Source organism: Sceloporus undulatus, unplaced genomic scaffold (assembly GCF_019175285.1).
Source record: "Sceloporus undulatus isolate JIND9_A2432 ecotype Alabama unplaced genomic scaffold, SceUnd_v1.1 scaffold_12, whole genome shotgun sequence".
NCBI lineage: Eukaryota > Metazoa > Chordata > Lepidosauria > Squamata > Phrynosomatidae > Sceloporus > Sceloporus undulatus.
Window position 1 is genome coordinate 4,977,382 of NW_024802934.1, and position 26,371 is coordinate 5,003,752.

Genomic DNA, 26,371 nt, shown 5'->3' on the forward strand with positions numbered 1-26,371 from the left:
AAAAATAGTGATTAGGACATGTGGGGGAAAGCTTGGCGGAAGAGGTAAGTCTTGAGATTTTTCTTAAAAGACTCGAGGGAGGGGGCCGAGCAGAGCTCGTCAGGGAGAGAGTTCCAAGTCCGCGGGGCCAAAACAGAAAAAGCCCTATGCGCAGACGCTGTATATTTCACCTTAGGAACTCTCAAAAGTTGTCTCCCACCCGACCTTAGAGTGCGGGGCGGATTATATGGGGAGAGGCGGTCCTCCAAGTACTCTGGGGCCAAGCCATTTAGGGCTTTATAGGTAACAACCAACACCTTGTATTGTGCCCGGAAGCGGATTGGCAGCCAATGCAGATCTTTCAATATAGGTGTTATGTGGCTGGCCCTGGAGCTGCCAGTGACCAGTCTTGCTGCCGTATTCTGAACCAACTGTAGCTTCCGAGTTTGGTACAGTTTCCAAGCACTGTTCAAGTTGCTGATTATGTATACCATCATTAAAACTATTGTCATATTATGCAAATTTCCACATAGAACTACAGAGACATCCAGTTTGGTTTATTATCTAATGGGCCTCAGAGAAAGACCATGGTAAAGCCTGAGTTATTCCCTATCAATTATTTTGGTTACCTCCTGAACCGACACTTTGGAATTTGGGATTTTTGGCTTTAGAATTCACATTTGGCTCTAAAATACAAATGTATGAATTGATTTTGACAACTATATAGACTTAGCGTGATGTCCCAGCCATGTTTATGCAAGTACAGAACTGATCAGGAAACGTGTGGGTTTTCAGAAAACCACTGTTTTCAGTCGATTTTGCATGGTAAAACTGTGTTAATCTTTTGTTTCATTCAAATGTTTAGCATTAACCCTGTTAATGTCAGGTAAATTCCTCAGTACATGTCTGTATGGCTTGGGACCATGGTATCCCATGTATTCTCCTTTATGGCCTGCCCAGATTTTTAAGATCTTTGCGAAAGGCTTTTCTCTTAGTCCTTCCCTCTTTGGAAGCACATTAGGTAACCTTCTCAGTAATCCCAGACTGTGGAATTGTTTGCCAAGGGAGGTTAGGCTGACCACCTCCCAGCTGGCCTTTTGTAATTACAGTCCTTTCACCGTCTAAGATGTATTATAGCTAAAAAGGAGGTATTGTTTCTTTTTAATGATGTATTTTAAAATAGTTTTAAATTTTAAAATTATATTTGTTTTTATTTAAATTTTGTTGATAGCCATCTCGAGTGCCCTATAGATAGAACACAAATGTAATAAACAAACAAACAGACAAACAAATAAATTGTTCTTTAAATAAGGGATTATCCCTTTGAAAAATAGTGATTTTAAACTTCTCTGGTATATGAATATTTGTGGAGTAAAGTGAATAAGCATTTATCCTTTGCCAAACTCTTATTTTTAAATCATTAATTGCCTAGATGAAGAAGCTTGTGAGCTTCAAAAGCTAGCACAATACATTCTGTGCCTTTTTGGCTGACGTAATAAAGCCATCAGCACAATGTGTATGGTTGGGAATGTATCCTGTCATTGCCATCGTAGGATGTATCTACAATGTAGAAATAATTCAGTTTGACACCACTTTAAGTGCTGTAGTGCCATCCTATGAATCCTGGGATTTGTAGTTTTACAAGGTCTTTAGCTTTCTCTGTGAAATGATGCTCATGCTTCAAAAAACTACAAATCCCAGGATAATGTACTGTGGAACCATGGCATTAAAGTGGTGTCAGACTGTATTATGTCTACAGTATAGATGCAGCCATAGATGCTATTTGGTAAATGTCAGTGAAAAGTGAAGGCACATATATACTTTTTTTTTTTAAGAGAATTGCACTACTTCTTTAAAAATCAGTGGCTTAGATCTGTAGTCCTCAAACCTTTTCCAGCTACACTCTGTTTCATTTTGAGTGATGACCCTAATGCCTCCCCCCATATGTATTGAGATTAGGTTTGCTGTTCTACTGTAAATTCAAAAAACCAGTCTCAGTCACTTTGCCCCTTGGTCACCCTGAGAGCAGCAACTTTGCAGCTGAATGAACAGCATCCAAGAAACCTCTCACCCATACCACCCCTCCAGCAAAGGCCAGTGCAGGCAAGAGGCTCTCGGTTGCTGCTCATCCTGCTGCTCAGTGGCCAGGTGCAAAGGGAGAAGTTTCTCCCTGGTAAGGAAGGACTCTCAATCCTACTTTGTTGGGGCAGAAAGGGTGAAGCCAGTGTGTGTGTAGTGGGGTTACAGAGGCCACATGCCCTAGATTGGATAGGCAAGGGGAGACATTTTAACTACAGCTGCCACTCCAAGGGGAAGGGCTCTTTCCAACAATCCACCCCAGATACTCCTCCCTCTCCTTCACTAGAGTATGTCTTCCCCACACAACTTCAAATGTCCCCCTCGCCCACAAACATTACTTCTTCTTTTACCTCTTCTCTCAATCTGTCCAATGAAAGAAAACAGGAGCAGCAGAGCAGCTCCAACCTGCCAGCCAAGTCTCAGCAAAGCTCACAAAGCTTAAACAGGGTCCTAATTTGAAAGCTCCTTTTGGCCGCTGCTTCTCCCACGCTGCCATGTGCTCTAACCCCTTGCACCACCCAGTCAGTGTGTCCCAAAATGATACCACTCCTAGTCATAGAAAGCAATGTTCTGCACCCAAGCCTTGCAAGAATTTCCCTACTGCCACCGCCACCAGCTAAAGATGCAGCTAAAGATGCAGCTAAAGGACTGAGTTTATGTGGGCAGGCAAAAAGCAGTAAACAGCATCACACAAAATGATCAGTGGGTGGCTTTAAGGAACCCTGAAAGAAAATTTCTTGAAACTTTCATCCCCACCATGGCCCTAAAGGCTGCTGCTTCTCCCTGTCTTGCACACCAATACTTTGGCTGAAGGCCTCCAGCTGCCACCACCCCCCACCCCTCACCCCCCGGATCTTTCCACCACCCCTTGGAGGACATACCACTCACTTTGGGAATCACTGACTTAGATGATGGAGTAGAGAGAATCCTTATCAGATTTGCAGATGATATAAAATTGGGAGGGATAGCTAACACATTGGAAGATAGGAACACAATTCAAAAGTACCATGATAATCTAAAAAATTGAATTAAAATAATAGCATGTAATCAAGCAGAGACAAAATTCTAGATTTACATCACAGAAACCAAATGCACACCTACAGGATAGAGGATACATGGCTTAGCAGTGGTACATGTGAAAGGGACCTTGGAGTTATTGATTATAAGTTACATATGACAGAGCAGTGTGATGCTGTAGTGACAAAGGCAAATAATATTTTAGTCTGCATTAATAGAACCATAGTTCCCAAGACAAGGGAAGTAATAGTCCCACTATATTATGCACTAGTATTCTGCCTCATGTAGAGTACTATGTTCAAGTTCTGGGCACCTCATTATAGGAAGGAAATGGACAAATTAGAGCAGGTTCAGAGAAAAGCAACAAACATGTTAAGGGGCATGGAGAACACTACAATATGAGGAAATGTTGAAGAAGTTGGACATGTTCAGTCTGGTGAAGAGAAAATATGTTTGCACTCTAAATATCTGAATGGCAGTCTCAGAGAGGAGGGTGCAAGTTTGTTCTCTACTGTCCCAGGAGAGTATATTTTATTTGAACATTAGAAGAAACTTCTTGACAGCTTGGCAATGGAACTAGTTACCTAGAAAGGTGGTGGGGTCTCTTTTCCTGGACATCTTCAAAAAAGGGAGGTAGATAGCTCCCTGCTGGTGATGTTCTAGGTGGATTTCCTGCATTAAGTGTGTTTTGGGTGGTGGGGGCTGGGCACCATGGTATATGAGGCTCCTTCTAACTATGATTCTATTCCATTCTATTCTATTCAGGAAACATATCTGGGGTAGCCGTGTTGGCAATATAGCAAAGTATAATATCATCCAAAATCCACAAAACAGTGATAATAAGACCAATAAAAGTATCACTGTTTTGTAGATTTTGGGTGTTATTGTACTAGCCTGTTGTGTTCATTTTCAGGATGAAGCACAGCCAGGGAGCATTCAGATTTTGATAAATATTAATTCAAGTGTGTCTGCGTGTCTGAGAGAGAGAATGACAAAGAAGATCCTGTTGCTAGCCTCAGCTAGAATAATCCTACAGAATCAGTGGTACTGTATTTACATAAATGTATACTTACCATTCATTAAGTGTTTCACTGTTTGTTCTAGCTAGAACTAGCAATTGGATTTAAGCTGAACAGATCTCGTAGATCTAAAAATGTGTTATGTACACAGACTTTTAGAATTTCATTTACCATTTTCCTTGTCCTTGTCTGTTTTACGTCTCTCATTTTTGGTCTTGCTTTCATTTTAAAAGCCTTGGGGACAGTGCAGTCATTGGCACTATGAACATTAGTACCTTTCTGTGAGTATATATGGATATTTTTGATCATGCAGTTCTCAGATATGTGTGATGAGAGGACAGCAGCATAACCACTCTTGTGTATTTCATTTATAATCTGTGTTGTCGCAGATCATTTACAGAAACATTCAGCCTTAATGTTCTATTGATGTGCTTCCAGCAGGCATCATTTAAACGCGGTGTGGTGTTCTTCAAGTATATAGTATTGAAAATGTTGTTTTACTCTGGTTTTTCCTGCAGCAATGAAGTTTGACATGACACTTTCTAAGAAGATTGGCTTAATTTTTGCAGGACTAATAATCATCTTTCTTGCCGTGATAGGTATCGTTCTTTTTCTTCCAGGTAAGATGCCTTAACTTCTCAAAGTAAGGGGCAGATTTCTGTGTGATGAGCAGGCCAATACTTGGTTGATTGTTTCAGTTTGACAAGGAAGCAGGTAGGGTCTTAGGATGAGGACAAGAGAGCTGATAATGTCTGTTCTGAAATGGAAACTGAAAAACCAGCAGCTTTCAAACATAGGCTGTTTCCAAAACTGAACTCCCACTCGCATAAGCATGGAGTCCAGCATGGGAAGTCGGAGTTTGCAAGTCCATTCCAAACCTGCTCTGTGGGACTGGAAAACCCTTCATAGCATAGTTTTGGCATTGAAATCTGTGGAAGGAGAGAGAGGCTTATAATTCTGTCATGAGCATTCTATTGGGTTGAGGCTGTTGCAAATAGGAGACTGGGATGCAGCCAAAATATACCCAGACTTGCCTCCTCTTCCCAGTGCAGTGGTACATTAGTGATGCCACCAAGCCCTTCTTTGGAGATTTAATCCCTCTCAGGTGTGTGAGGGTGTAAAGGCTCAACACTCCTCCCCCATACCTATTGGGAACATAGAATAATAATTATACAGTTCCTAGTAGTCCCGGTCATGGAGACGTGTGACCAGAGCTTCCTATCCACTCTCTTTTGAGGAATAAATCAGGCATTTAAAAAGTGAAGTCTTTATTTTTTTTAAAGAAAAGGAAAGGAAGGACAATTACATGGTAAAAGATAACTGTAGTTATAACACGAAAGCTCAACTTGTTTAAACCTCCCCTTGGGTGGCAAAAAGAAAAAAGAAAGAAAGAAACATAGATTTAATAGGTTTATACGATAGATATAAAACCACAGTCCTCTCCAACTCCATCTATTGCTAACCCTGTTTTCCGAACCCCAACCTGTTTGCACTATAGGACGGTCTCCTTGTCACACACACCCCAAGCCTTTCCTCTTTTACCTTGCCTGTCTCCCATTGACTAATAGAACCCAAGTGGGAGTCAGGGCCAATAGATCTCTCCACCTTCTCACCTTCCATTGACTGGCTTATACAATTCTATGGATGTCAGAGCCCAACGGGTCTCTCCATTTCCACACCTGCTACTGGGTAGCATGGACCATTTCTCCTGAATTAACGATTCTTATAAGCTAGACTCAACTGTAATGGAGGCACATGCCAGCTCCCCAGCTCCCCAAACTGTTGCAAGAGATAAGAAATACATGTGGAAGATGTGATGCGAGAGAGGACGATGTGGATCCACAATTCTCTTAGTCCCTACCCATATTGTCAATGTGGAAAAGGATTTAGACTGCCTATGAAACTGGTATCATTGATTCCTGTCCCATTGCTTGCAGTGGGTGGAAATAATTCTATAAAGTAAAATTCAAATGTATCGATGGGGGATTGCCCCAAGGATAAAAATGCCTTTTTTCAGGCACCAAGAATTTCAGAGAGCTGCAGATAGATTGAAGACCCTACTGTACATTGGAGGCACATGAGATATAGACACACACACACACACACACACACACAGCTTATGTGCCTCTGTGCCAGTTGGATACACAGGATATATATATATCCCCTGTCACCACTACAAAGGATGTATAGTGTGTGTGTGTGTGTGTGTATCTTGTAAACTTCCTGTGTAGTGGTGACAGGGGCATGTGTAATCTACAGAGGGCTTGCATTTGTATGCAGGACCAAGGAGCAGTGTTGTATACATTCTAATTTCCTGAATCTGTTGAGATTTCATTTAGCACATTTGGTTGAATTTTATGAAGTAAACAAAATTGCAGAGTATTAATTTTATTTACTATATAAATATAGTAGCTAAATGTCTGAAATGCTTGTTTAGGAAGAAGGAAAACACACCTAACATAGTCCAAACAAATTTAAAACTTTACTTGACATTATTTTTGGAGGAATATTTGTAGCTGTTTTATTTTTAATGGCTAGGTTTTAATTGATTTTAATTTTACTGATAGTTTATTTACATGTTTAACTTCAGCATGAAGTAAAATTTTAGTGATGTGTATTTTAACGGTTGTAAACTACCTCTAGTCCCACACAGGGGAAAAGGGAGGATATGGATAAATATAATAATAATTAACATAATAATAGGCACCTTGGGCAATTCAACTGCATGCCCTTTTGTTTAAATTTTATGTGGACAAAATGTAGGTATGGAAAATTTTTAATAGACTGCCAAGGCTACTGAGATAGAAATTAGATATTTAAATATTTCCTAGGATTAAAAAATTGTGTGTGTGTGTGTGGGTGGGGGGGGGGGGGGGAATAGCTGCACAGTTGTCACATTTTCAGAAAAACGGTAGCTTGTGAACAGTGAGTAATTTGCTAACAGCACAATGTACAGGTTTTGGTAAATAGAAAGGGGCAGAAATCCATCTTTAAGGTCTTTGATACCAGGACGATCTGATCCTAGGTATCTGCTCCTGCTCACCACATCAGTTTCCACAGTGTCTTCATCCTCCCCAACCTGTTTCAGTAAGAAGGACATAAGGAGGATGTGATGGGAGAAAGAGAGAGAAGTGAATTCACAGTTCTCTAGTCCCTACCCATGTTGCCAACATGGGAATGGATTTAGACTATTTATGAAAGTAATCTAAATAAATCCTTTCCCATTGCTTACAGTGGGTGCAAATCATTCTATAAAGTGCAATTTAAATGTATTGATTGGGGGACAGCTCCAATGGACACAAGGATAAAAATGCCCCCGCCATTCCTTTTTCCTTGGCAGCAAGAACACTTACTTGAAACTGAGCGTTTTAAGCTCTTCAGATATAGGATTATATTATAAGTGTTACTTCTGAACAACCCTTCCTAAATTTCAACAGATGTTTCAAGGCATTTTTTTTCCATTTCTGACTTACATATGCTCATAGTCTCTCTGTTCTGTTACTTTGTTTCTCCATGCAAACCAGGAAGAAAAAGAAAAGTGAAAGGAAGATAGTGAGTGCTACAATCATTTCAGAAGGTTATATACAGGACAAAGGATCATAATTGGGCATGCACAATATCTGCCCCACTAACCTGAATCAAGCCACCACACATTTATAGAGGCTTGCAAAAAGTGGTTGCAAAAGTGAATTTGGCCAAACACATGAATGTGACTGAAGGGCTGCTTTCAGCTGAAAACAGGCAGATAATTAAGTGACCTGTAAAAGAGGTTACAGTCTGTCACTGAAAAGCAAATTAGATAATAGTATTCACATCTCTTCTTCGTTTTCTTTATTTTCAGGTATCTTGCTCCCAAACCTGGTGCCTAGCCCCTTTCAATTCAGTGGCAGATATTTCTACTATTAGTTTTAAAAAAAAAGACAAAAACAACAACACATTATTCACTGCAAATACTGCACAAGAACTGTTCAGAAAATACATGTCACCTTGAGATCATATTCCAGTGGTCATTGATCATGTGATCTCTTATGCTGAAGACTGGTTCTTTATTTCTTTGGCCATGAAAGCTTTTTTACCTCCTGTTAATTTTTAAAAGCAAGAGTGATGAGGGAGTGCAAGAGGGATGACATGATCCTTGCCCAGGTGGCCTGCAATCTGTAGCAGGTAAAGTTTGGAACTGTTAGCATAGAAATCCAACATTCAGTTGAAATAATTGAAGCAAAGAGTAGCGATTCAAATTTATGTTTCTTTCTTACTCATTTAGCAGGCTTGATATGGCTACTTCTGTATTCTTAAGTAAATTGGATGGCTATGTAATGCATGAATTCATGTTATGTAAACATTTAACAGAAAATCTGAATTTTTCTCATGCTGGTTTCCCCCCAGGGAACATTTAAGTAGGTCACTTTCATAATTTTCTGCTTCTTTTAGTATATAGAAACTATTATAATCTTGATGGATAAGGTTTGTATTACCGTATATACTTGTGTATAAGTCGAGAAATTTAGGTCAAAAATTGACCCCCCAAAAACTGGATTGACTTATACACGGGTCGGTATGTCCCAAGCTTCTCCCTAGCCGAGCTGCCTCTGCAGTGAAAGTCCAGTTGGGGACAGGCTGAGAAGGGCAATTGATCGCCCTGCTGCTTCTCCCAGCTGGGCTGCCTCCTTAAGTCTGACCCTTGACTTATCCACAAGGTTGACTTACAGTTGAATATATACAGTAGTCCCATTTAAATGCTCTCTTCCTGAGTCCTTCCAGTACTAATATTGCTTCATTTATGGCATACCATAAAAATCAAATGGACAAAATGTTGGTTGGTCGATCTATGTATTTACGATTGAGTATGTTCTACCTGGTTCTCTAAACAAGCAGCCCCAGAGGTTGCAAGGTTCTTTGTAAAGGAAGAGATCTGTACTTTGAAATGCAAATTTAAGTAGGAGATAGCTAGTCATATGGTTCAAAATGCTCCTTTGTATTGTGTTTAATGGCTTTTTCCTCCTATTTTAATTGATCTTTTATAGAGGGATATTCATCTTCACAACGAACTGGCCTTGCCTTAATTGTAGTGCCTGCTTTTATTTTAGTGCCCCTTCTCTACTTTCTGTTCACATCAGGTGAGAATCTGTTGATTTACTGGCTTTGGAAAATTATTCCTAGAATGTGCTATGATAGACAGAAGGGGGCAGAAGGGAAGGGAACTTTTAGATGTGAGGGAATGTGGGGGGAGGGGGGTGTTTGTAGAATATTCTCAGCTATTGGGAAAATCTTACTGTTATTGAAACATGGCATGTCCCTGAGTTGTGACACTGTGTGGGGGAGTTCCAGCATGTCAGGAGTTTATTTTCTTCTTTAGCCATTTTGAAGCTGGAAGGTAAGAATCATCTGTTATTGTCTGCTGTCACAGACAAGAATCTGAGCCAGAAAGATGCAGTAAGCATTGTTGTCTGAATCCAAGACATGTTTCAGCTGTGACATAACTAAGGGGGGATACAGATGGGAAGAAAGGGGCAGCCAGACGCCGCTCCTTGTGGCACCACGCTGTTTGGGTGCTGCTCTGCACAGACGTTACTGCCGCGTGTGCTGTGTAAACGGTGGTGCGCCAAGATGCCGTCGGTGGCATGTAGTACTGCTTGGGAGCGTGCAAATGCTCTGGTCTCCCGAGCCCTACCTTCTGCCCCAGGCGGCGCAAAGCGCCGGTCTGTACTGAGCCTGTGTTCTCACAGAGTGCTGCAAATCGAGTTGGTTCATAGAACTAGGCTATGCTTCTGATATATTCTTTCTGTTTGAACATATTGTACTTATTTTGGTATAATAAAATAAGTTAGATTAGAAACTCTACCTTCGGGAGTACTTTCATTTGGCAGTTGGGCTTGTTTTTGCCTGATTCACATGCTATGTAGGACATACATTTCTACCAGTTTAAATTGTATTTTAAAAGATCCCCATTTGTTTTGTTTTCATTTATGTGTCTGTTGGGTTTCACCATTCGTTTCTCAATAATATATTATTGTTTCCCTAGTTTTTGAGAAGCAGCCTCTGTTTGCAATTATTCTGGTAGCCCTGAAAGCAATTGGATACATAATTGCCGTGGCTGGATTTGCTTTGTGTGTGCTAGGTAAGCAATATATTTTATAATACTTCTTGCATTTCTTACCCTTGTATTTTCAAGAGGTGTCAGGTAGCATACTGACAAGTATCCTACAAAACAGCTTCTCCCCATTGTGAAATCCATAAAGGTTTTCAAAGAAGAGAAACCTTGAGTGCATTTAATATTGTTTTATCCCATGAACAAACATTGGCCTGAAGGTAGTGTTACATTTTCATCATTATGGCTCTGCTTCACATTCCTGAGTCTTGTGAGCTGGGCCTAAAATAGGTTTGCTTTTAAATTATTAACTCTGTAGCACTGCACATCCTAAAGATGCTTCCAAAATTGCTGCTGGCTATTTTGCAGAGCTTGGAAAAGTTACTTGTTAGGGTTATAATGTCCAAATTCTCTGAGCCAGCATGATCATTGGACATCCAGACCAAAACCATATTTTTCAAACACTTGATTTTTGAAATTATTTTAATCTTTACTCTGAATGTTTAGTCCACCTCTGCACAGTGACATGCACTTGTGTTTAATCAGTTTCTGGCGAAACAGATGAGAAAACTGAATAGCTTTTTATATTTTCACACATAACTCTTCCACCAATATGAAATGCCTGCATTTGGAAGAGGTTTCACTTCAAAGGAGGATAAAATCTGGGAAATACTTTTGTGGTAAGAAATGCCACAAACAGAGAAAAGCTGTTTTTTAAGAATGGGCAGCCTGCAGTATTGATGGCATACTGGGCATCTGTACAGGTTGTGTTCGTTTGGAAATATCTTTGCAGTGAATATATGCAACAAAATTTCTATTTGGCTTTATGTTTAGAAAAGGATGCCTCTGTAAAGGCTCTTAAAACAAACACACAAACAAAACAAAAGTATCTTCTTTACTGTAGGCTTTTAAAAGTGAACTAAAAATGTATAAAATGTATAAAAGAAGGAATGCTATTTTAAATTGAGAGCCAAATAGTATTAATTGGATTTAGTTGCAAGAGAACAATTATTGCCTTGTGTGTAAAGCTACAGCGTTTGGTAAATAGGGTGAGACTGTCTGGCTCTATTTTAATTGCTAGACAAGCTGGCCTTTTATCTTTCTTAGAAGATGCAGCCAACGCATGGCTGCAGTGGTTCCTGTGGATTCCATAGGTCTTTTTGAAGTCACGTGAGATCAGGAGAAAGCTCTGTTTCTAATGTGCAAGTTTTAGTCCAGTCTTCTTAAAACAGACATCACATGTACGTTTGTATATGCACACACACACACACACGCACACACACACGTGGTTGCAGTCTTAATAGAGAAAAAAATTAACCAATAAAGCAAATTTTAACAAAAAAGCCTCAAACTGACGAAAGCTTTTTAGAAGGTTTTTTTTTAATCAAACTGATGGTTTGTAGTGACTGCAGAAGTGATTTAGACAGATTTTAACTGTTAAAATGATTTTGATATAATTGATTATTGATATAATAGGGTTCCTAGATGCTTGACTCTCCTCTCTCTTGCAGGGTGGTAGTGGTGGTAATCCAGTGTTTTTGAATCCTGCACCCACCCACCATAATTTAAAATTAAATCTTGTCTGTATTAAATTGAATATGTCCTCTTAGATGGAAATCAAATCACTCTTCCTCCGATTATTTCTGAAAAATAACTTGTGTATTTTGCTTATGCAGTACTGTAGTATATGTTTTGAAATTTTCTTGTGTGCCAGCTCTTAGAAAATGCCACATGCCTATGTTTTCATTAACATATTCAAAAGCATTTGGAGATTAATAAAGTCAGTCTGACTAGTAAAAGAATATCCCACAATTGTGGGTGGTCTAATACAAAGATATTCTGCTATCCAATAATGTCTATAAATGAACATATACACTTGTGCAATTAGTGCTACCTCACAGTTTCTGGGAACTGTATTTGTTGTAAAATTAATGATGATTTGATTGATGCCTTAATAAAGATAACACAAAATTGGACATTAACACTGTAGCGGACAGAATCAAGAGTCAGTCAAAAATGGAAAAGAGTGCTGCTAATCTCTTCACAGAGAAGGAAGTGGGAAAGAGGTGTATGTGAGCCCAGGCTTGCCCAGGTTTGTTATCATAACAGTTGAACTTGGCCAGACAGATGATCTTTTAAGTTTTGGGATTCACTTTTATGATGGTTAATGAAGTAATGTGACCCCAAACACCAGCTTCTTAAGCCAGACAATACTCCAACCAAAGGGTTTCCATGATACTGCAGATTGTGATGCTGGGAAATGACAACTGAAGGACTGTTATGTTAGTGGGATGCACTTAGGCAAGCAGCTGTGGTTGGTCCAGTGAAGTTCTTCTGTTCGTCTCAGCAGGCTCCGTGACTGGGAGAGTGCCTGCAGTCATTATTTCCCAGTGCCCCAATCTGAAGCACCTAGGAATCCCTTTGGGTGGGGCACTGCCTAGCTTAAGAGATATATTTTGGGGGACTGGCATCACCAGAAGTAGCTATGAGTTCAGAGCTCCACCCTTGTAGCTATATCAGACTGCAGAATATCAGCTGTGGCTTATTGCATCTAAATGAGGCCACATATACTTTGCACAATTTTTAGTGCTGTATGTACTGATGTATAAATCTAGAAATGTTAGTTAAAAATTGACCCCAAAAGCCTAGGCTGACTTATCCATGGGTCAATGTAAATACTATACTTTAACTCTTATTAAAAAGGAAAACATCCCCTGGTGAAAGGCAAGAGTGCAATCTGTCGTGGAAGCACTGACCTCCCTCTACTTTCTCTTCCATCCAGCCTTTAGTGTGATCCAAAACAGTTATGCGTGCCATAATTTTGTAGGTTCTTTGGCATTGTTTTCCTTTGCTTCATCATTTAGACCCTTTGTTGCATGTCCTAAGTTTTACCCTCAACTTACCTAAGGGTCATATCAAAATCCATAATTTTGCCCCCAAAACCTGCCCTCAATGTATACATGAGGATGACTTATAGTCAAGTATATATGGTAGTTCAGAAAACCATTTTTGTAACAGTCAAGAACAAAGAATGTAAACAGATTTACTATATGAGGAATTACTCAGTCCTTAGAATACATGCTTGGAAGTGATAAAGGGCATTCTGCAATTCCCAAATGGCTATGCACCTTCCATTTTTATGTCTGTATACACCTTGAGGTAAAAATTGTGTAGTCTGGGAACTCGGTGTACAGTTATCCATAGCTAGAGAAATAATTGCATTATGAATGTTTTTATCTAGAAAGTACAGATCTATTCTTTCAAAAATTATCTTTGAGAAATAGAATAAAAGGTGTTAACCTAAATTTATCTTTCCCTCCCCAAACAGCATGCCCTCCAAAACAAGGTTCTGTCATGATTGCAGGCTTAGCGATTATTGATATTGTAGCAGCAATTGGCCTAATTTATCTCATTGTTATTGGTGGTAAGTAAATTTCTATTTAAATTCTACCTGAAAAACGTTTCCTTAAAATCAAACATTACTTGAGTGTTCAGATGAGAATATTCTTGATGAGTACTGATGCATTGCTTGACCAGTGGGCTTTTAGGTAGGGAGGTGGAAGGGGTCTATAAGAGAAAGGTTTTGGACATTTGAGATTGTTCACATGAAGGAAGGAAGTTGCCAATGAGTGTGTGCACCTAGCTTGCTTTGTCTGTAGACGTTGAAGAATTGGACAGTCATTGCAGGAGTTTTCCAATGTGAGCCATGGAGTCTAGACTTCCCCCTTTCTGCCCTTAGCCCCTGATTTTGTTCAAAATGTGCAGAGAAAGAATGGGAAGATTTAGTTGTTTATAATTGTGAACAAGATCAGCTATATAGTACACTGAGTTTAGTCCACTGAGATAATATCTATTGGGTACATTGTAGGTGGTCTGATACAGGGCATGAATTCTGTATTATTTCATGCATATAAGAAATGTGTATGATCCATTTATGTAGCATTTATATCCAGTAATCTTTTTCTATCAAATGCATGGCTTATGTGGAGTAAAATCTTCTCTGAGCTCCAGGGAAGTTGTTTCCTGTGTATGTTCGAAAAAAACTTCATTGGATTTTCATATGCAAACTGCGTATGCGAATTTTACTGTGTATGTAATGTTCCCCTACATAATTAAGATTTCTTTTCTTTTCTTTTCTTTTTACAAAAGATATAATTTAATAAGTGAACAAAAAGAAAAAGCAGATTCCCTAAAAAGGAATTTACTGAGCACATAAGATGTAACACGGTATTATTAATAATATAGTTGTACACTGTTCGTAGGCCTTGAGGTCTTAGCTGAATTAATAGTTTTACTGCATACTGAAAATAAACCAATGAACCATATAACTTGCTCTGTGTAAATATGTATTATAAAAGTTAAGTCCATTTACCTTTCTCTTAATGAGTGGGTCCTACCTTGAGGTTTTGGGCTCTGCATTAAAAAAAATACTGAAGATTGCTGCTATAGAATGTGTTCATGGATGGCTGTGAACACTGGTTCTTCACTTTGCACAGAAGGTGGGGAGGGGTCTGTACCCATGCTATTTTTATTTTCTTTTTGTTAATAGCAAACTTGTTAACATTTGTAGTCATATCACTCCTTGTCTAAGGTGCTCTTGAAGCATTAGAATGGAAAGTACGCATGTAGTATAGGTTTATTAGATGGTTTCTTTTCTGATAACATGGAAAAGTATGATGGAATATATTATTAGGGTTGGTCTCCTGAAAAACTGGAAGAATTAGGTTATGGTTGAGAAGAATAAAAGCTTGGCTTCTGTTCTAATTCTGTATTGATTGTAGGATAGGGGATAAAGCAGAACCACAAGCTGAAAGTTAGAAAGGAAAAAAGAACAGATCAAACAACATGTGAATGTATTCTAGTTAGCAGGAGATAATACATTATACCATGTTCATCATAACAGAAATTAGCAATTGTAATGTAAAACCTCAAATACAATACAGAATAAACATGAAGACAAACATCACTAATGTCTGCAAAAAATGTCCTGAATGGCAACAAGATGCTTTACCCCCCCTCAAAGATATTCTAGCTGTGCTGAACTGAGCATTCATATGCAGATTACTCAATGTTGGAAATTAATGTGCTGAGTTATATACCACCTCTGCAGTCCTGCTAAGAGCAAAAAGCAATGCTGATGGCTGCAAATCTGGACAACGACGAAGGATTTTTAAATGCCATTGGTTTCAATGGAGTTTAAGGACATGTGCACCTTCAAATTATCTGGTTAAAAGTATGCCCACTGATTTAGATCAGTCCAAATTTTGAAGATGCAAATAAAGAATATCCAGCTAATGAGATGTTAGCAGAATACTCTTGAATAACCTGAATTTACCAACAAGAGAGAGTATTATAGGACAGAGGAATTTACCTTAGCTTCTCTAACAGGTATTGTCTATTCTTGGGATGTAGCTGCTCTCCAGTAGTCTTCAGTCTGTCCAAATTCAAATTATTATAATAATTTATTTAACTGTAAATACCCTAAAGACACCAGATTCCAGCTGATCTTGGAAGCTAAGCAGGGTCAGCCCTGGTTAGTACTTGGATCGGAAACTGCCAATGAATACCAGATGCTGTAGCCTATTATTTCAGAGGAAGAAACTGGCAAAACCACCTCATATTCCTGCCTAAGAATACCCTATGAAATTCATGGGGTCACTGTAAATTAACAGGAGACTTGAAGGCACATACAGACACAACTCAGTGAGTTGGATGAAGGAGTAGTGGGCATGCTTATGAAATTTGTAGATGACTCCAACCCAGAGGACAGGATAAAAATTCAAAATGACCTCAATAGATTAGAAGGCTGAAGGGGGAAAATGTAAGGTACTACACGTAGGGAGAAAAAATGAAATGCACAGTTATAGGATGAGTGACACCTGGCTTGACAACAGTACATGTGAAAGAGTCTACGAGTCCTAGTAGACCACAAGTTGAACATGAGTCAAGAGTGTGATGCAACAACTAAAAATGCCAATGCAATTCTAGGCTGCATCAATAGAAGTATAATGTCTAGATTGAGAGAAGTAATAGTGCCACTCTATTCTGCTTTGGTCAGGCCTCACCTGGAATACTGCGTTCAGTTCTGGGCACTACATTTCAAAAAGGATGTTGAGAAGCTGGAGCGTGTCCAGAGGAGGGCAACCAAAATGGTGAAAGGTCTGGAAACAATACGCTATAAGGAGTGGCTTAGGGAGCTGGGTATGTTTAGCCTGGAGGAGAGATGGTTAAGAGGTGATATGATAGCCCTGTTTAAGTATTTGAAGGGATGTCATACTGAAGATGGACCAAGCTTCTTTTTTGCAGCTCCAGAGAACAGGCCATGGAGCAAAGGATGCAGATTACAGGAAAAGAGATTCATTAAACATTAAGAGGAACATCCTGACAGTAAGAGCTGTTCAAAAGTGAAATATGCTGCCTTAGAATGTGGTGGGCTCTCCTTCTTTGGAAGTCTTTAAACAGAGGCTGGATGGCCATTTGTCAGGGGTGCTCTGATTGTGTACTCCTGTATGGCAGCAGGTTGGACCTGTTGGCCCTTGAGGTCTCTTCCAACTCTGTGGAGATTTTCACTGTGGAAAAGTAACAAGAGCATTGCAGGAAGCTCCTGTCACTATCACACAATTGCGCAAAGATTTTCAGACAGTGTTGCATGATGTTGTGATAATCGTGTCATTATCCTGCAAATAAAAAGGAAATCTAGTGCTGGTTTTTATTGATGGGACTTTTCTGTGAATGAAAAGCGGTGCTAGAATTCCTTTTTATTCGCAGGATAATGACATGATTATTGTGACATCATGTGACGTCTAAAAATCTTTGTGTTCTTGCGCGATTGTGATCGGAGCATCCCACTATGCTCCCATCACTTTTCCTCATGTGAAAATCTCCTGAGATTCTATTATTCTAACTACTTTTTAAATTCTAGTCTATGATACTAAATTAAACCTAATCTTTGTTTTCATTTGGTTCTAAACTATTTTGTTTTTGTTTTTTTATAATTTTTATTGCAGTTTTCATATATATACATCGTCAGAGAACAGAGAGAAAATAATAATAATAAAGAGAAAGAAAGTATTTACAGTATACATTATCGTATGCAATACATTGGTGAATATCTGATGTTCATCACATATTCTTTTAATCCGATAGATTCAGTTTCCGGTTCTCCCTTGTAGTTCCATTCTGGTAAAGTTACCATAGTTTAACTAACTTTTCCCATTTAGAAGCGTGTTCTTGTATTGTTCTGCTTGCTGCTAGCATTGTCATTTTATCCATTACATAATAATCATGTAGTCTACTTAGCCAGTCCTCTAATGATGGCAGTGTCCCAGATCTCCATTTTTTTGCTATACAGACACGTGCTGCTGTTACCATATATAATATAATACTCTTTATATTCATTGATAATTTTAATTGTATTGTATCTAATATATTTAATAGAAATAATTCGGGACAAAGAGGGAATCTTAACATCAGCGCTTCTTGCATCTTTTTATGGATCATAATCCAATATTTCTTTACATATTTACACTGCCACCATAGATGGAAGTAGGTTCCTACCTTCTCTTTGCATTTCCAGCACTTGTTATCGTATGATGCTTTGATTCGCGCTAGTCTAGCTGGAGTTATGTACCACCTGTGCAATATTTTTACATAGTTTTCTTTCAGTGTGTTGCCTTTAGTAAATTTTTGATTCAGAGTCCAAGATTGTTCCCAACTAGATAATGAAATTGTGTGGCCAATATTATCCATCCATTTTATCATGCTTTCCTTAATTACTTCCTCCTCCATTTCTACTTCTAACAAATATTTATACATTTTTTTATAAACCCTTTATTACTTCCTAATAAGATCTTATCCACTGGTTGCCAATCTGGGTCTATTCCTTTTCCCTTCATGTCTCTCTCAAATTCTTTTTTTCATTTGGATATATTGAAACCAACTAATTGTTATTCCTTCTTGATTTAACTGTTCTCTAGATTTTAGTTTAGGATCTCCTTTTGTTTTAATTAGTACATCTGCATAGTTAATCCACTGGTTTTTATCTGCATATTCATTTTTGTGAAACGCCTCTTGTGTAGAGATCCATCTAGGTATTTTGGAGTAAAAAACTTTTCTATATTGATTCCAGATCTTATACAGAGACTTCCTTATTACATGTTGATTGAATTCCTTTTCAACATTGTGTGTTTTGTAACCTAAATACATGTGCCATCCATGTTTTATTCCTGCGCCTTCCACTGATAGTATCTCTTTATTTTCAAGTAGGATCCAATCCTTAATCCAAGAAAGCCCGCAGGCCTTGTAATATAACTCCAGATTGGGTAGTCCTAATCCGCCCTTTTGTTTCTTATCTTGCATTACCTTGTATTTGATTCTGGGTCTTTTGCCCTGCCAAATAAATTTAGATAAGTCCTGATTCCAGCTTTTGAATTGCATTTTATTTAAGAATATCAGTAAAGACTGAAATAGAAATATCATTTTTGGTAGGACTGACATTTGAATAGTAGCTACTCTGCCTAAAAGAGAGAGTTGCTTTTTATTCCATTCTATTAAATCAGTCTTTATATTTTTCCATGTCTTCTCGTAATTATTTTTGTATAGATCAGTGTTTTTTCCTGAAAATTCTATTCCTAAATATTTTATTTTATCTGTTATCTGGATTTCAGTCCTGCCTTGTAACTCAGTTATTTCTTTAGCAGATAAATTTTTCGTTATTATACCACACTTTTTTTTATTGATTTTTATTCCTGCAATACTTCCAAATTGTTCTATTATCTCTTCTAACTTTGTTATATTATTAACTGGATCATCCAAAAATACCACGATATCATCGGCGTAAGCCCTTAAATAAAAACTCTGCATATTAATTTTTGGCACTTTGAGTGTTGGATCTTTTTTGATTTTTTTAATTAATACCTCTATTGCAATAATAAAAAGAAGGGGGGATAAGGGGCACCCCTGTCTAGTACCTTTGTCGATTTTACAAAATGGTGTTTTTTGCCCGTTTATTAGTATCTGTGTGGTTTGAGTTTTATAGATATTCCTTATCCTATTAAAGAATTTACCTTTGATCCCAACTTCTTCCATCACAGATAACATATACTCCCAGTTAATGTTGTCAAAGGCCTTTTCTAGGTCTAAAAATATTATCCCTAATTTGCGTTCTTTATAAATGTCGTGGTATTCCAGCATATTCAATAGAATACGAATGTTTGTCTTAAGATATCTGCCAGGTAAGAACCCTGCTTGCTCATTACCTATCCATACTTTTAATACATTTTTTAATCTAGACGCAAGTATAGATGCATAAATTTTGTAGTCTAAGTTAAGAAGAGTGATAGGGCGATAATTATTTATGTCTTGAATGTTCTTACCTTCTTTGGGAATTAATGTTGTTAAGGATTGTCTCCATGTTTGAGGTAGGTTTCCATCTTCTATTTGTTTGATTGTTCTGTATAACATAATTGCCAGTTCCTCTTTAAATGTCTTATAGTATTTGGCTGTAAAGCCATCCGGTCCTGGCGCTTTATTCTCTTTTAAATTTGTAATAGCCATGTCTACCTCTGCTAGTGTTATTGGGGATTCTAGCATTTCAAGTTGTGACTTTGTTATCTTTGTTATTTGGCATTTTTCAATTAATTCTTTGATTTTAGATTTATTAATTTGTGTTTTTGATTCTGATGAAAATAATTTCTTATAAAATTCTGTTATTATTTTTGAAAGTTCTTTTTGAATTGTATATTCTTTCCCATTTGATGTTAGTTTTAATATTGTGTTTCTTCCTTTTTCTTTTCTTAATTTATTCGCTAGCCACTTTCCAACCTTGTTTGCGTTCTCAAAGTGATAGTGTTTCATATGTTCTGTGTTCTTTATTACTTCATCTGTAAACATATCGTTTATTTGTCTTTTAATTGACTGTATTTCTAATTTTAGCTTCATATCTTGTGGCTGCTTCTTGAATTTTTTTCTGCGTCCTTAAGTTTGTTTGTTAGCTCTATTTCCTTTATTTTTTTTCCTTCCTTAACCTTGCTTGTTGTTGGATTAAGTGTCCTCTTAACACGGCTTTCCCTGCATCCCATACCACTGCCATCGAGGTTTCTTCATTTATGTTGGCCTCAAAATATAGTTTAATTTCTTCTTTTATTTTTTTAACTATTCTCTCGTCCATTAACAGATAATCTTGTACTTTCCATGAAAATTCTCTTTTCCCTAGATTTAACAAAAGCATTATGGGACTGTGATCTGAGATTATTCTTGGTAGTATTTCTGTTTTAGTCACATATTTACAAAATGTTTTGGATATAAATGCCATATCTATTCTAAACTATTTTGGAATCACATTATTATCATTTAAGCATCAGTGTTTAGTATGAGTGAGGGGACGCTAGCAAAATTTAGCCTTGCTTAGAACAGAAAAATACTGTTGGTGGGACTTGATATAAAGATTTATTACCTTTGTATGTTGTGCCTGCTAAAACCTGGCCATTTTTGGATAGCTTGAAAATATTTATATGCCATTTTATCGTTACAAATAGAATTGCAATGCCCAGCGAGGCTTTTAATTTACACCATTTGCAGTATATTAAAACAAAATTAAACTAGTAGAGTGAAAGAAATTAGAGATGACAATTGTGAATGGATTTGGTGACCAGTTACTACCAAAGTCTGGTTCACACCTTCACTTACAGCATTTGATAACTGTAATTTACATGGTGATTTGCTTGAGTGAATGAGCAATCACATCTGAAGGTTAAGAAAAAAATCTTTTTTACAAAGCTTTGACTGCACCAGAGGGAAATGTAATTTTAGGGTGAAAAGTAATGGGTGGATAACTGAACTTGCCATTTGATCTCTCTCACTCAGTCGCTTACACACACACACATACAGTACTACACCCTTCACTTCTAGTAATCCAAGAGCAAGAAGTAAAAGACATGGTAGATCTTCATTACCTGAGACAAGAAATAAATGTCTCACCAAGGCCTGAAACATATGAGCCACATAAAGCAGCTTCTGGCCATTTTGGGGCATGACGCTTAGATGGCACACATCCAGAAGCCATGCCAAAGCCGTACTCCGGTCCAGAGGGCTGGATTAAAAAGAAGTTGTTTCAGATCGACTCCTGGCCACACGGCTTGATCGCAGCCAAAGTGACCAAAGGCCACTCTTTCCAGGCTATCTACTTTGGCCCCAGGTCAGGATGGCTAGCACTGTCACCTTCATAGACAGAGGTGGGTGACCTGGGGGGAGGGGGGAGAGAGGACTGGAAGACACATTGCCACACCATGGGAACTTGAATCACTTCACCCTTTAGGGACCATGGGGGCATGTTTTATATTTTAAAAACTGGGGGGGGGGGTTAGTCAAAAAACTTTTTTGAAGTTTTTTTTAAAAAAGTTTTTGAAAATAAAATGAGTTGGGCAGTTTTAGTTGTTAAAAAAACTCCCTCCAAATCTTTTTGGGGTGCTGGGGGGGGAGGGCTTGGGGACTTCATATGTGACTTTGGAGGGCTGTATGTAACTCACAGGCAGTCCTTTCTCAGCCCCTGCTAATAGACATATTTGGTCTGGATATGAGAGGAGACCTTCTCAGTGAATTCTCCCAGACTCCACAGAAATCCTGTCCTATGGAGGTTATTCTTCCTGTTATCCTTCCACTGGCAGAAACCATGTGCTGCATTGCTTTTATTTTTATTTTGAAATGGATGTGCTTTACATTGTTTTTAATTCATCCATAGTATTACTATTATGGTCAATTTAATTCCAGTAGAACAATTGCGAACCTATATATGTTTTTACACATGCATGTTTTGTTCTTGAAAGTTGCTGTGAGTACAATATAAATAAAATAAATAAACAGTAATTCCAGGACCAATATACATTTTTAAGCTCTCTCCAATAAGGGTCAGTTGTTGGTTGCACCCTTGGTCCAATTGTTCCACTTCTTTGGATCTTCCATCTCTTCAAGCTCAGCAAATTAGAGAGATTTTGATGTTGAACTCAGAGCATAGACACGATAAATCCACAGGAAACTGTCTCTGTGATCTACTTAATCATATATTTTATCTGTTTTTCATAGAGTATACAGTAGAAAGGTGGTTAACCAAATTGTTATTTAAGTAGTCCTGGAATGATGGGAAATCTTTGCAGCACTGAGCCTGTAACTAGTTCTTGAAAGTCAGGAGGGTGTTTCTGAGAGTGTAACTTGTCAGTACGCACTGTTTTTCTTTTTTTCATCATCCTGAATGACCATCTCACTTCAGTGAAACTTTTACACTGGTTCGGTTTGTAGCATCCTCTTGTTTCCTGGTTTATACAGACTGTTGTTATGATATAATAATTTTAAAGATGGAAATAGACCAAAAGGTCTTCAGATGAGATGCTAAAACTGAAACTCTTACTTGATCTTGTAACTTGGTGGTGATTAGATTCATCTACTTTGTGTACCCAGCAAGAAAATCTATTCTATATTTTTCTTGTAATCCTAGGTTCCAGCTTGAAAGATCATCAGCCTCCAAGGGTAAGCTTAAAATGAATGCATTTGGGGTGTCTAGATGGCTCAGGGGATATGTAATGAGATGCTGAGCCTTTCCCGACTGGTTGGAACCAGGTTGGTAGCAAGCAAAGTCCATACTGCCATTCATTGGCTACGTAGAATATTTCCAGTGATGGAACTATACAACCCTGATTTGCTTCATTATTCTTTCAACTCTGTAAGAAGATATTCCAGCAATACCTTTCTTACCTCATTCCATATGAAATTGCCACAGAATACAAATAGACCTACAGCATGACCAATCACCCATCGGAACCATTAAACCACATCTGAATGGGTGGGGATAACTATTAGACTAAAAAAAAATGAAATCAAGTTAATCCATGTCATTTAAATTTTTGGGCGATAGGTATGAGCAGGGATGGGGCCGGGGGGGGGGGATCTGGGGGTCCGGACCCCCCCCTTCCATTAGAAAAATGAATGGTGTGTGCTGCTGCGCCGCCGCACTCAAGCCCCATTATAATGGTGGCACTTAGTCTGGACCCCCCCTTCCTAAAATCCTAGCTACGTCCCTGGTATGAGCCCTGATATTACAAGAAAATTGTTGAGACATGGTGGATGAGAGATAGTTCAGTTGATGAATTACTTATAACTCAGTTATTAAACAGATTTCAAGGGACTGACACAATGGTCTCTTCCAACTCTATGATTCTATGATTCTATGACAGTGTACAGTACTGGAGAATCCTAACTTACTGTTTATTGCTCCAGCTTGGCTCCTCCTGTAAGCAAAAGTGGCTAACAAATTGTAGACTCGGTTTATGGTGACATCAGGGCAAGAATTATTATTTCTTTCTTTCCAAACAAGCCAGAGTCTTGCTTTGTTCAGCTGCCTACATTCACACAAGGAGCCAAACAGGAGTGATTAGGCAGTGTGTACCAGCTTGCCATTTCTTACTGATTCTGGTTTGTCATACTGTCCAAATTCACTTGTTTTAACACATTCCCTCTGCTAAATATTAGATAATCAGTGCAGTCATTGGAAATTTCTTACCAAGGCTGCATCCACACTGCAGAGATAATACAATTTGACATCATTTTAACTGCCATGGCTTCATGCTGTGGAATTCTGGGAACTGTAGTTTGTTGTGGCACCAGAGCGGTGTCAAACTAGATTATTTCTACAGTGTGGATGCAGCCTAAAATTGCTCTCTTGCATTGCCTGCTGGAGACTTTTTCGTTGAAATAGAGGGGTATAATATTGTATCCAGTCCCATCCCAGCAGAAAAGCAAAATATTAAATAAATAAATATGAATATGCATACTTGCACAAAAGGCGCTAGTAAACCCTACTGCTTATGAAAAAGATACGGGCTGGAGGCCATATCTTAGTTGCTTTTCTCGTCTATGCCTCCTCAATATTTAAAGAAATTTAGATCAGCTCCTTGTAACTGAAAGATAGTTGCTAAGTTTCCTTTCCCTCAACCATGCAATAGGGTAGACAATTTATTTAATGTTCCACTTTGGGCAGTAGGTGATAGTCACATAATTAAATGTTTTGTGTATCACCAACAATCCCCTGTTGTATTGGTGAAGATAAATGAAGGCAGGCATTCACATCTACCTTTCTCCCTCACGTGCTGATACATTGGGGGTGATATATATATGATCCATTTACAATTTGACGTGCTCTCATCCAGATTTTAATCTGCCATCTCCACTTTTTGTATTTGGCATCCAGGCACCAGGGTTTTGTTTTTTTTCCTGGCCGCCAGTGTGTTCTCTCATGTGTAGCAATAAATCCAGGATGGATTCATTGGTACACATTTTGTAACTACACTTGAAACTAAAGTGAAGCGAAGCATAGGTGTTTTTAATATTCCTTCAGCTGTCAGACCTGAGACCCTACTTGAAGTTTCTTTTTTCCTCTGGCAGTATGAAAAAAATTGCTAGGCATGTTCCATTCTAACTGCTATTCTTTTTAAAATTCTGACCATTTTTTCTTGGCAGTTTCCTGTCAATGAGGGACAGTCTTTAGTCTGTCATGTAAACTCCTTGGCTTTAACTCCATACTGTTCTGGATGTGTCACATTGCAAAAGAGGCAGTAGTGCTATCTTTTAGATCAAATGTTAGATTCCTAAAAGGGTTTGGGAGCAGGAGCCTTGTAAATTCCTCCTTTCTGTGGCTACTTGCTGTAACCATGGTGTAGTCATGTTTTCTCTGCATCTATGTTAACAGCACCGAGTTTTCAAACTCTATTTTCAAGCCTTCTTAAGAGGGAGATTCTAGCTAGTGTTAAACTGATTTCTTATATTTTAAAGATTTATATGCTATCCTTCAATTACATTTTTTTCCTGAGCAGTAAAATACAGTAATAAAACATCCTCAGCTGTAAAACAGTAGTTAAAGGGTGCAGTAAAAGCAGCCAAGAAATATCAGAATACATCCTGGTGAGGAACACCTTGGGAATTTTTAAAAAAGTATTCACCAGTACCTAAAAAGAAAATACAGGTGTGAGACCTCCCCAGTGAAAGACAAACTGAGAAGGTCCTTTGTTTGGTGTTTCATGTCTGCAGTCTTACTTGTACCCTCACACACAGATATTTATGTGTATAATCAACCGGCCCATGTATGAATTGATTTTGGGCCAAATTCAGTTAATGTGGAGTTGTACCATATATACTCTAAGTCAAGAAATTTATGCCCCAAAATTGACCCTAAAATTTTGGGTAGACTTATATAAATGTGGGTGCATCATTAGTACTGAGAAAGGTCCTAAAGCAAGCAAGCCTGATGCCCCAATCTCCATTGAACACCATTTCCTCACACACACCCCGGTCCGTTTTGCAAGCCTTTGCTTCCTATCAGAAAAACTCCCCATATCAAAAACACTTGCTTCTTTCCCTCTCTGGTCCTTTTTGCAAGCCCTGGCTTCCTATGGAAAAACCTCTCCATTAAATCCACTTGCTTCCTTTCTCAGTCCAGTGTTAAAACCTCTCCTTCAGCACCAGGGAATCAGTTGGGAGAGGTCCAGAGAAGGAGAAGGAGAGACATGCTTCCTTATAGCCCCCTAGGTTTTACTCTTGACTTATTTATTTTATTTATTGATTTGATCATTTGTATGTACAGCGCTGTGTACATTTACAGTGCTATAGAAATAAACTATAATAATAAAATAATAATTATCCACGGGTCATTTGAAAATCCAGGATTTTGACCCTGAAACCTTCCCTATACATGAGGTTGACTTGTACACGAGTATATATGGTGCTTTACAATTAAATCACCCCGAAAACCTTTTCAGCTACAGAGCAGAATATAAGTGAAAGAAACAAAGAAAGAAAAGACCATGAGGATTAATATTAATATTAATATTAATATTCCACTTAATCATTCAGAATCCAAGCGGATTACACCAATCAAACAAGATACAGTTACAAATTCTAAAAACCCCTCTCTCTCCCTCCGAGTATAAAAACATAGTAATACTAATAGGAGATTAAACCAGAAGAACATTAAAACAATAGTATAAAATAACATTTAAACTAGGTAGGAGATTTGTAGGAAGTTTATAGTGGGATCTAGATAGGATGGAAATGAGGTAGAGGGTGGAGGTGGTCTAGTCTGGAAAGGCCTGCCAGAAGAGATCCATCTTAATAACCTTCTTAAAGGTTTCCAAGGTGGTAATCTTAT

General features: G+C 38.2%; 1 protein-coding gene across 4 annotated transcripts in view; it reads left to right on the forward strand.

The window, feature by feature from the left end:
• The window catches only part of LOC121917205 (leukocyte surface antigen CD47-like), a 100,878-nt gene that overhangs the window by 58,666 nt on the left and 15,841 nt on the right, over nucleotides 1-26,371 (forward strand). For 3 of the 4 annotated variants that reach the window (XM_042442952.1, XM_042442953.1, XM_042442951.1), the window contains exons 4-8: nucleotides 4,613-4,714; nucleotides 9,119-9,211; nucleotides 10,117-10,212; nucleotides 13,511-13,606; nucleotides 22,670-22,701. In XM_042442952.1, the coding sequence (XP_042298886.1) occupies nucleotides 4,613-4,714; nucleotides 9,119-9,211; nucleotides 10,117-10,212; nucleotides 13,511-13,606; nucleotides 22,670-22,701 (419 nt within the window). The remainder of the gene's footprint in view (nucleotides 1-4,612; nucleotides 4,715-9,118; nucleotides 9,212-10,116; nucleotides 10,213-13,510; nucleotides 13,607-22,669; nucleotides 22,702-26,371) is intronic. The other variant, XM_042442955.1, reaches the window with a different exon arrangement.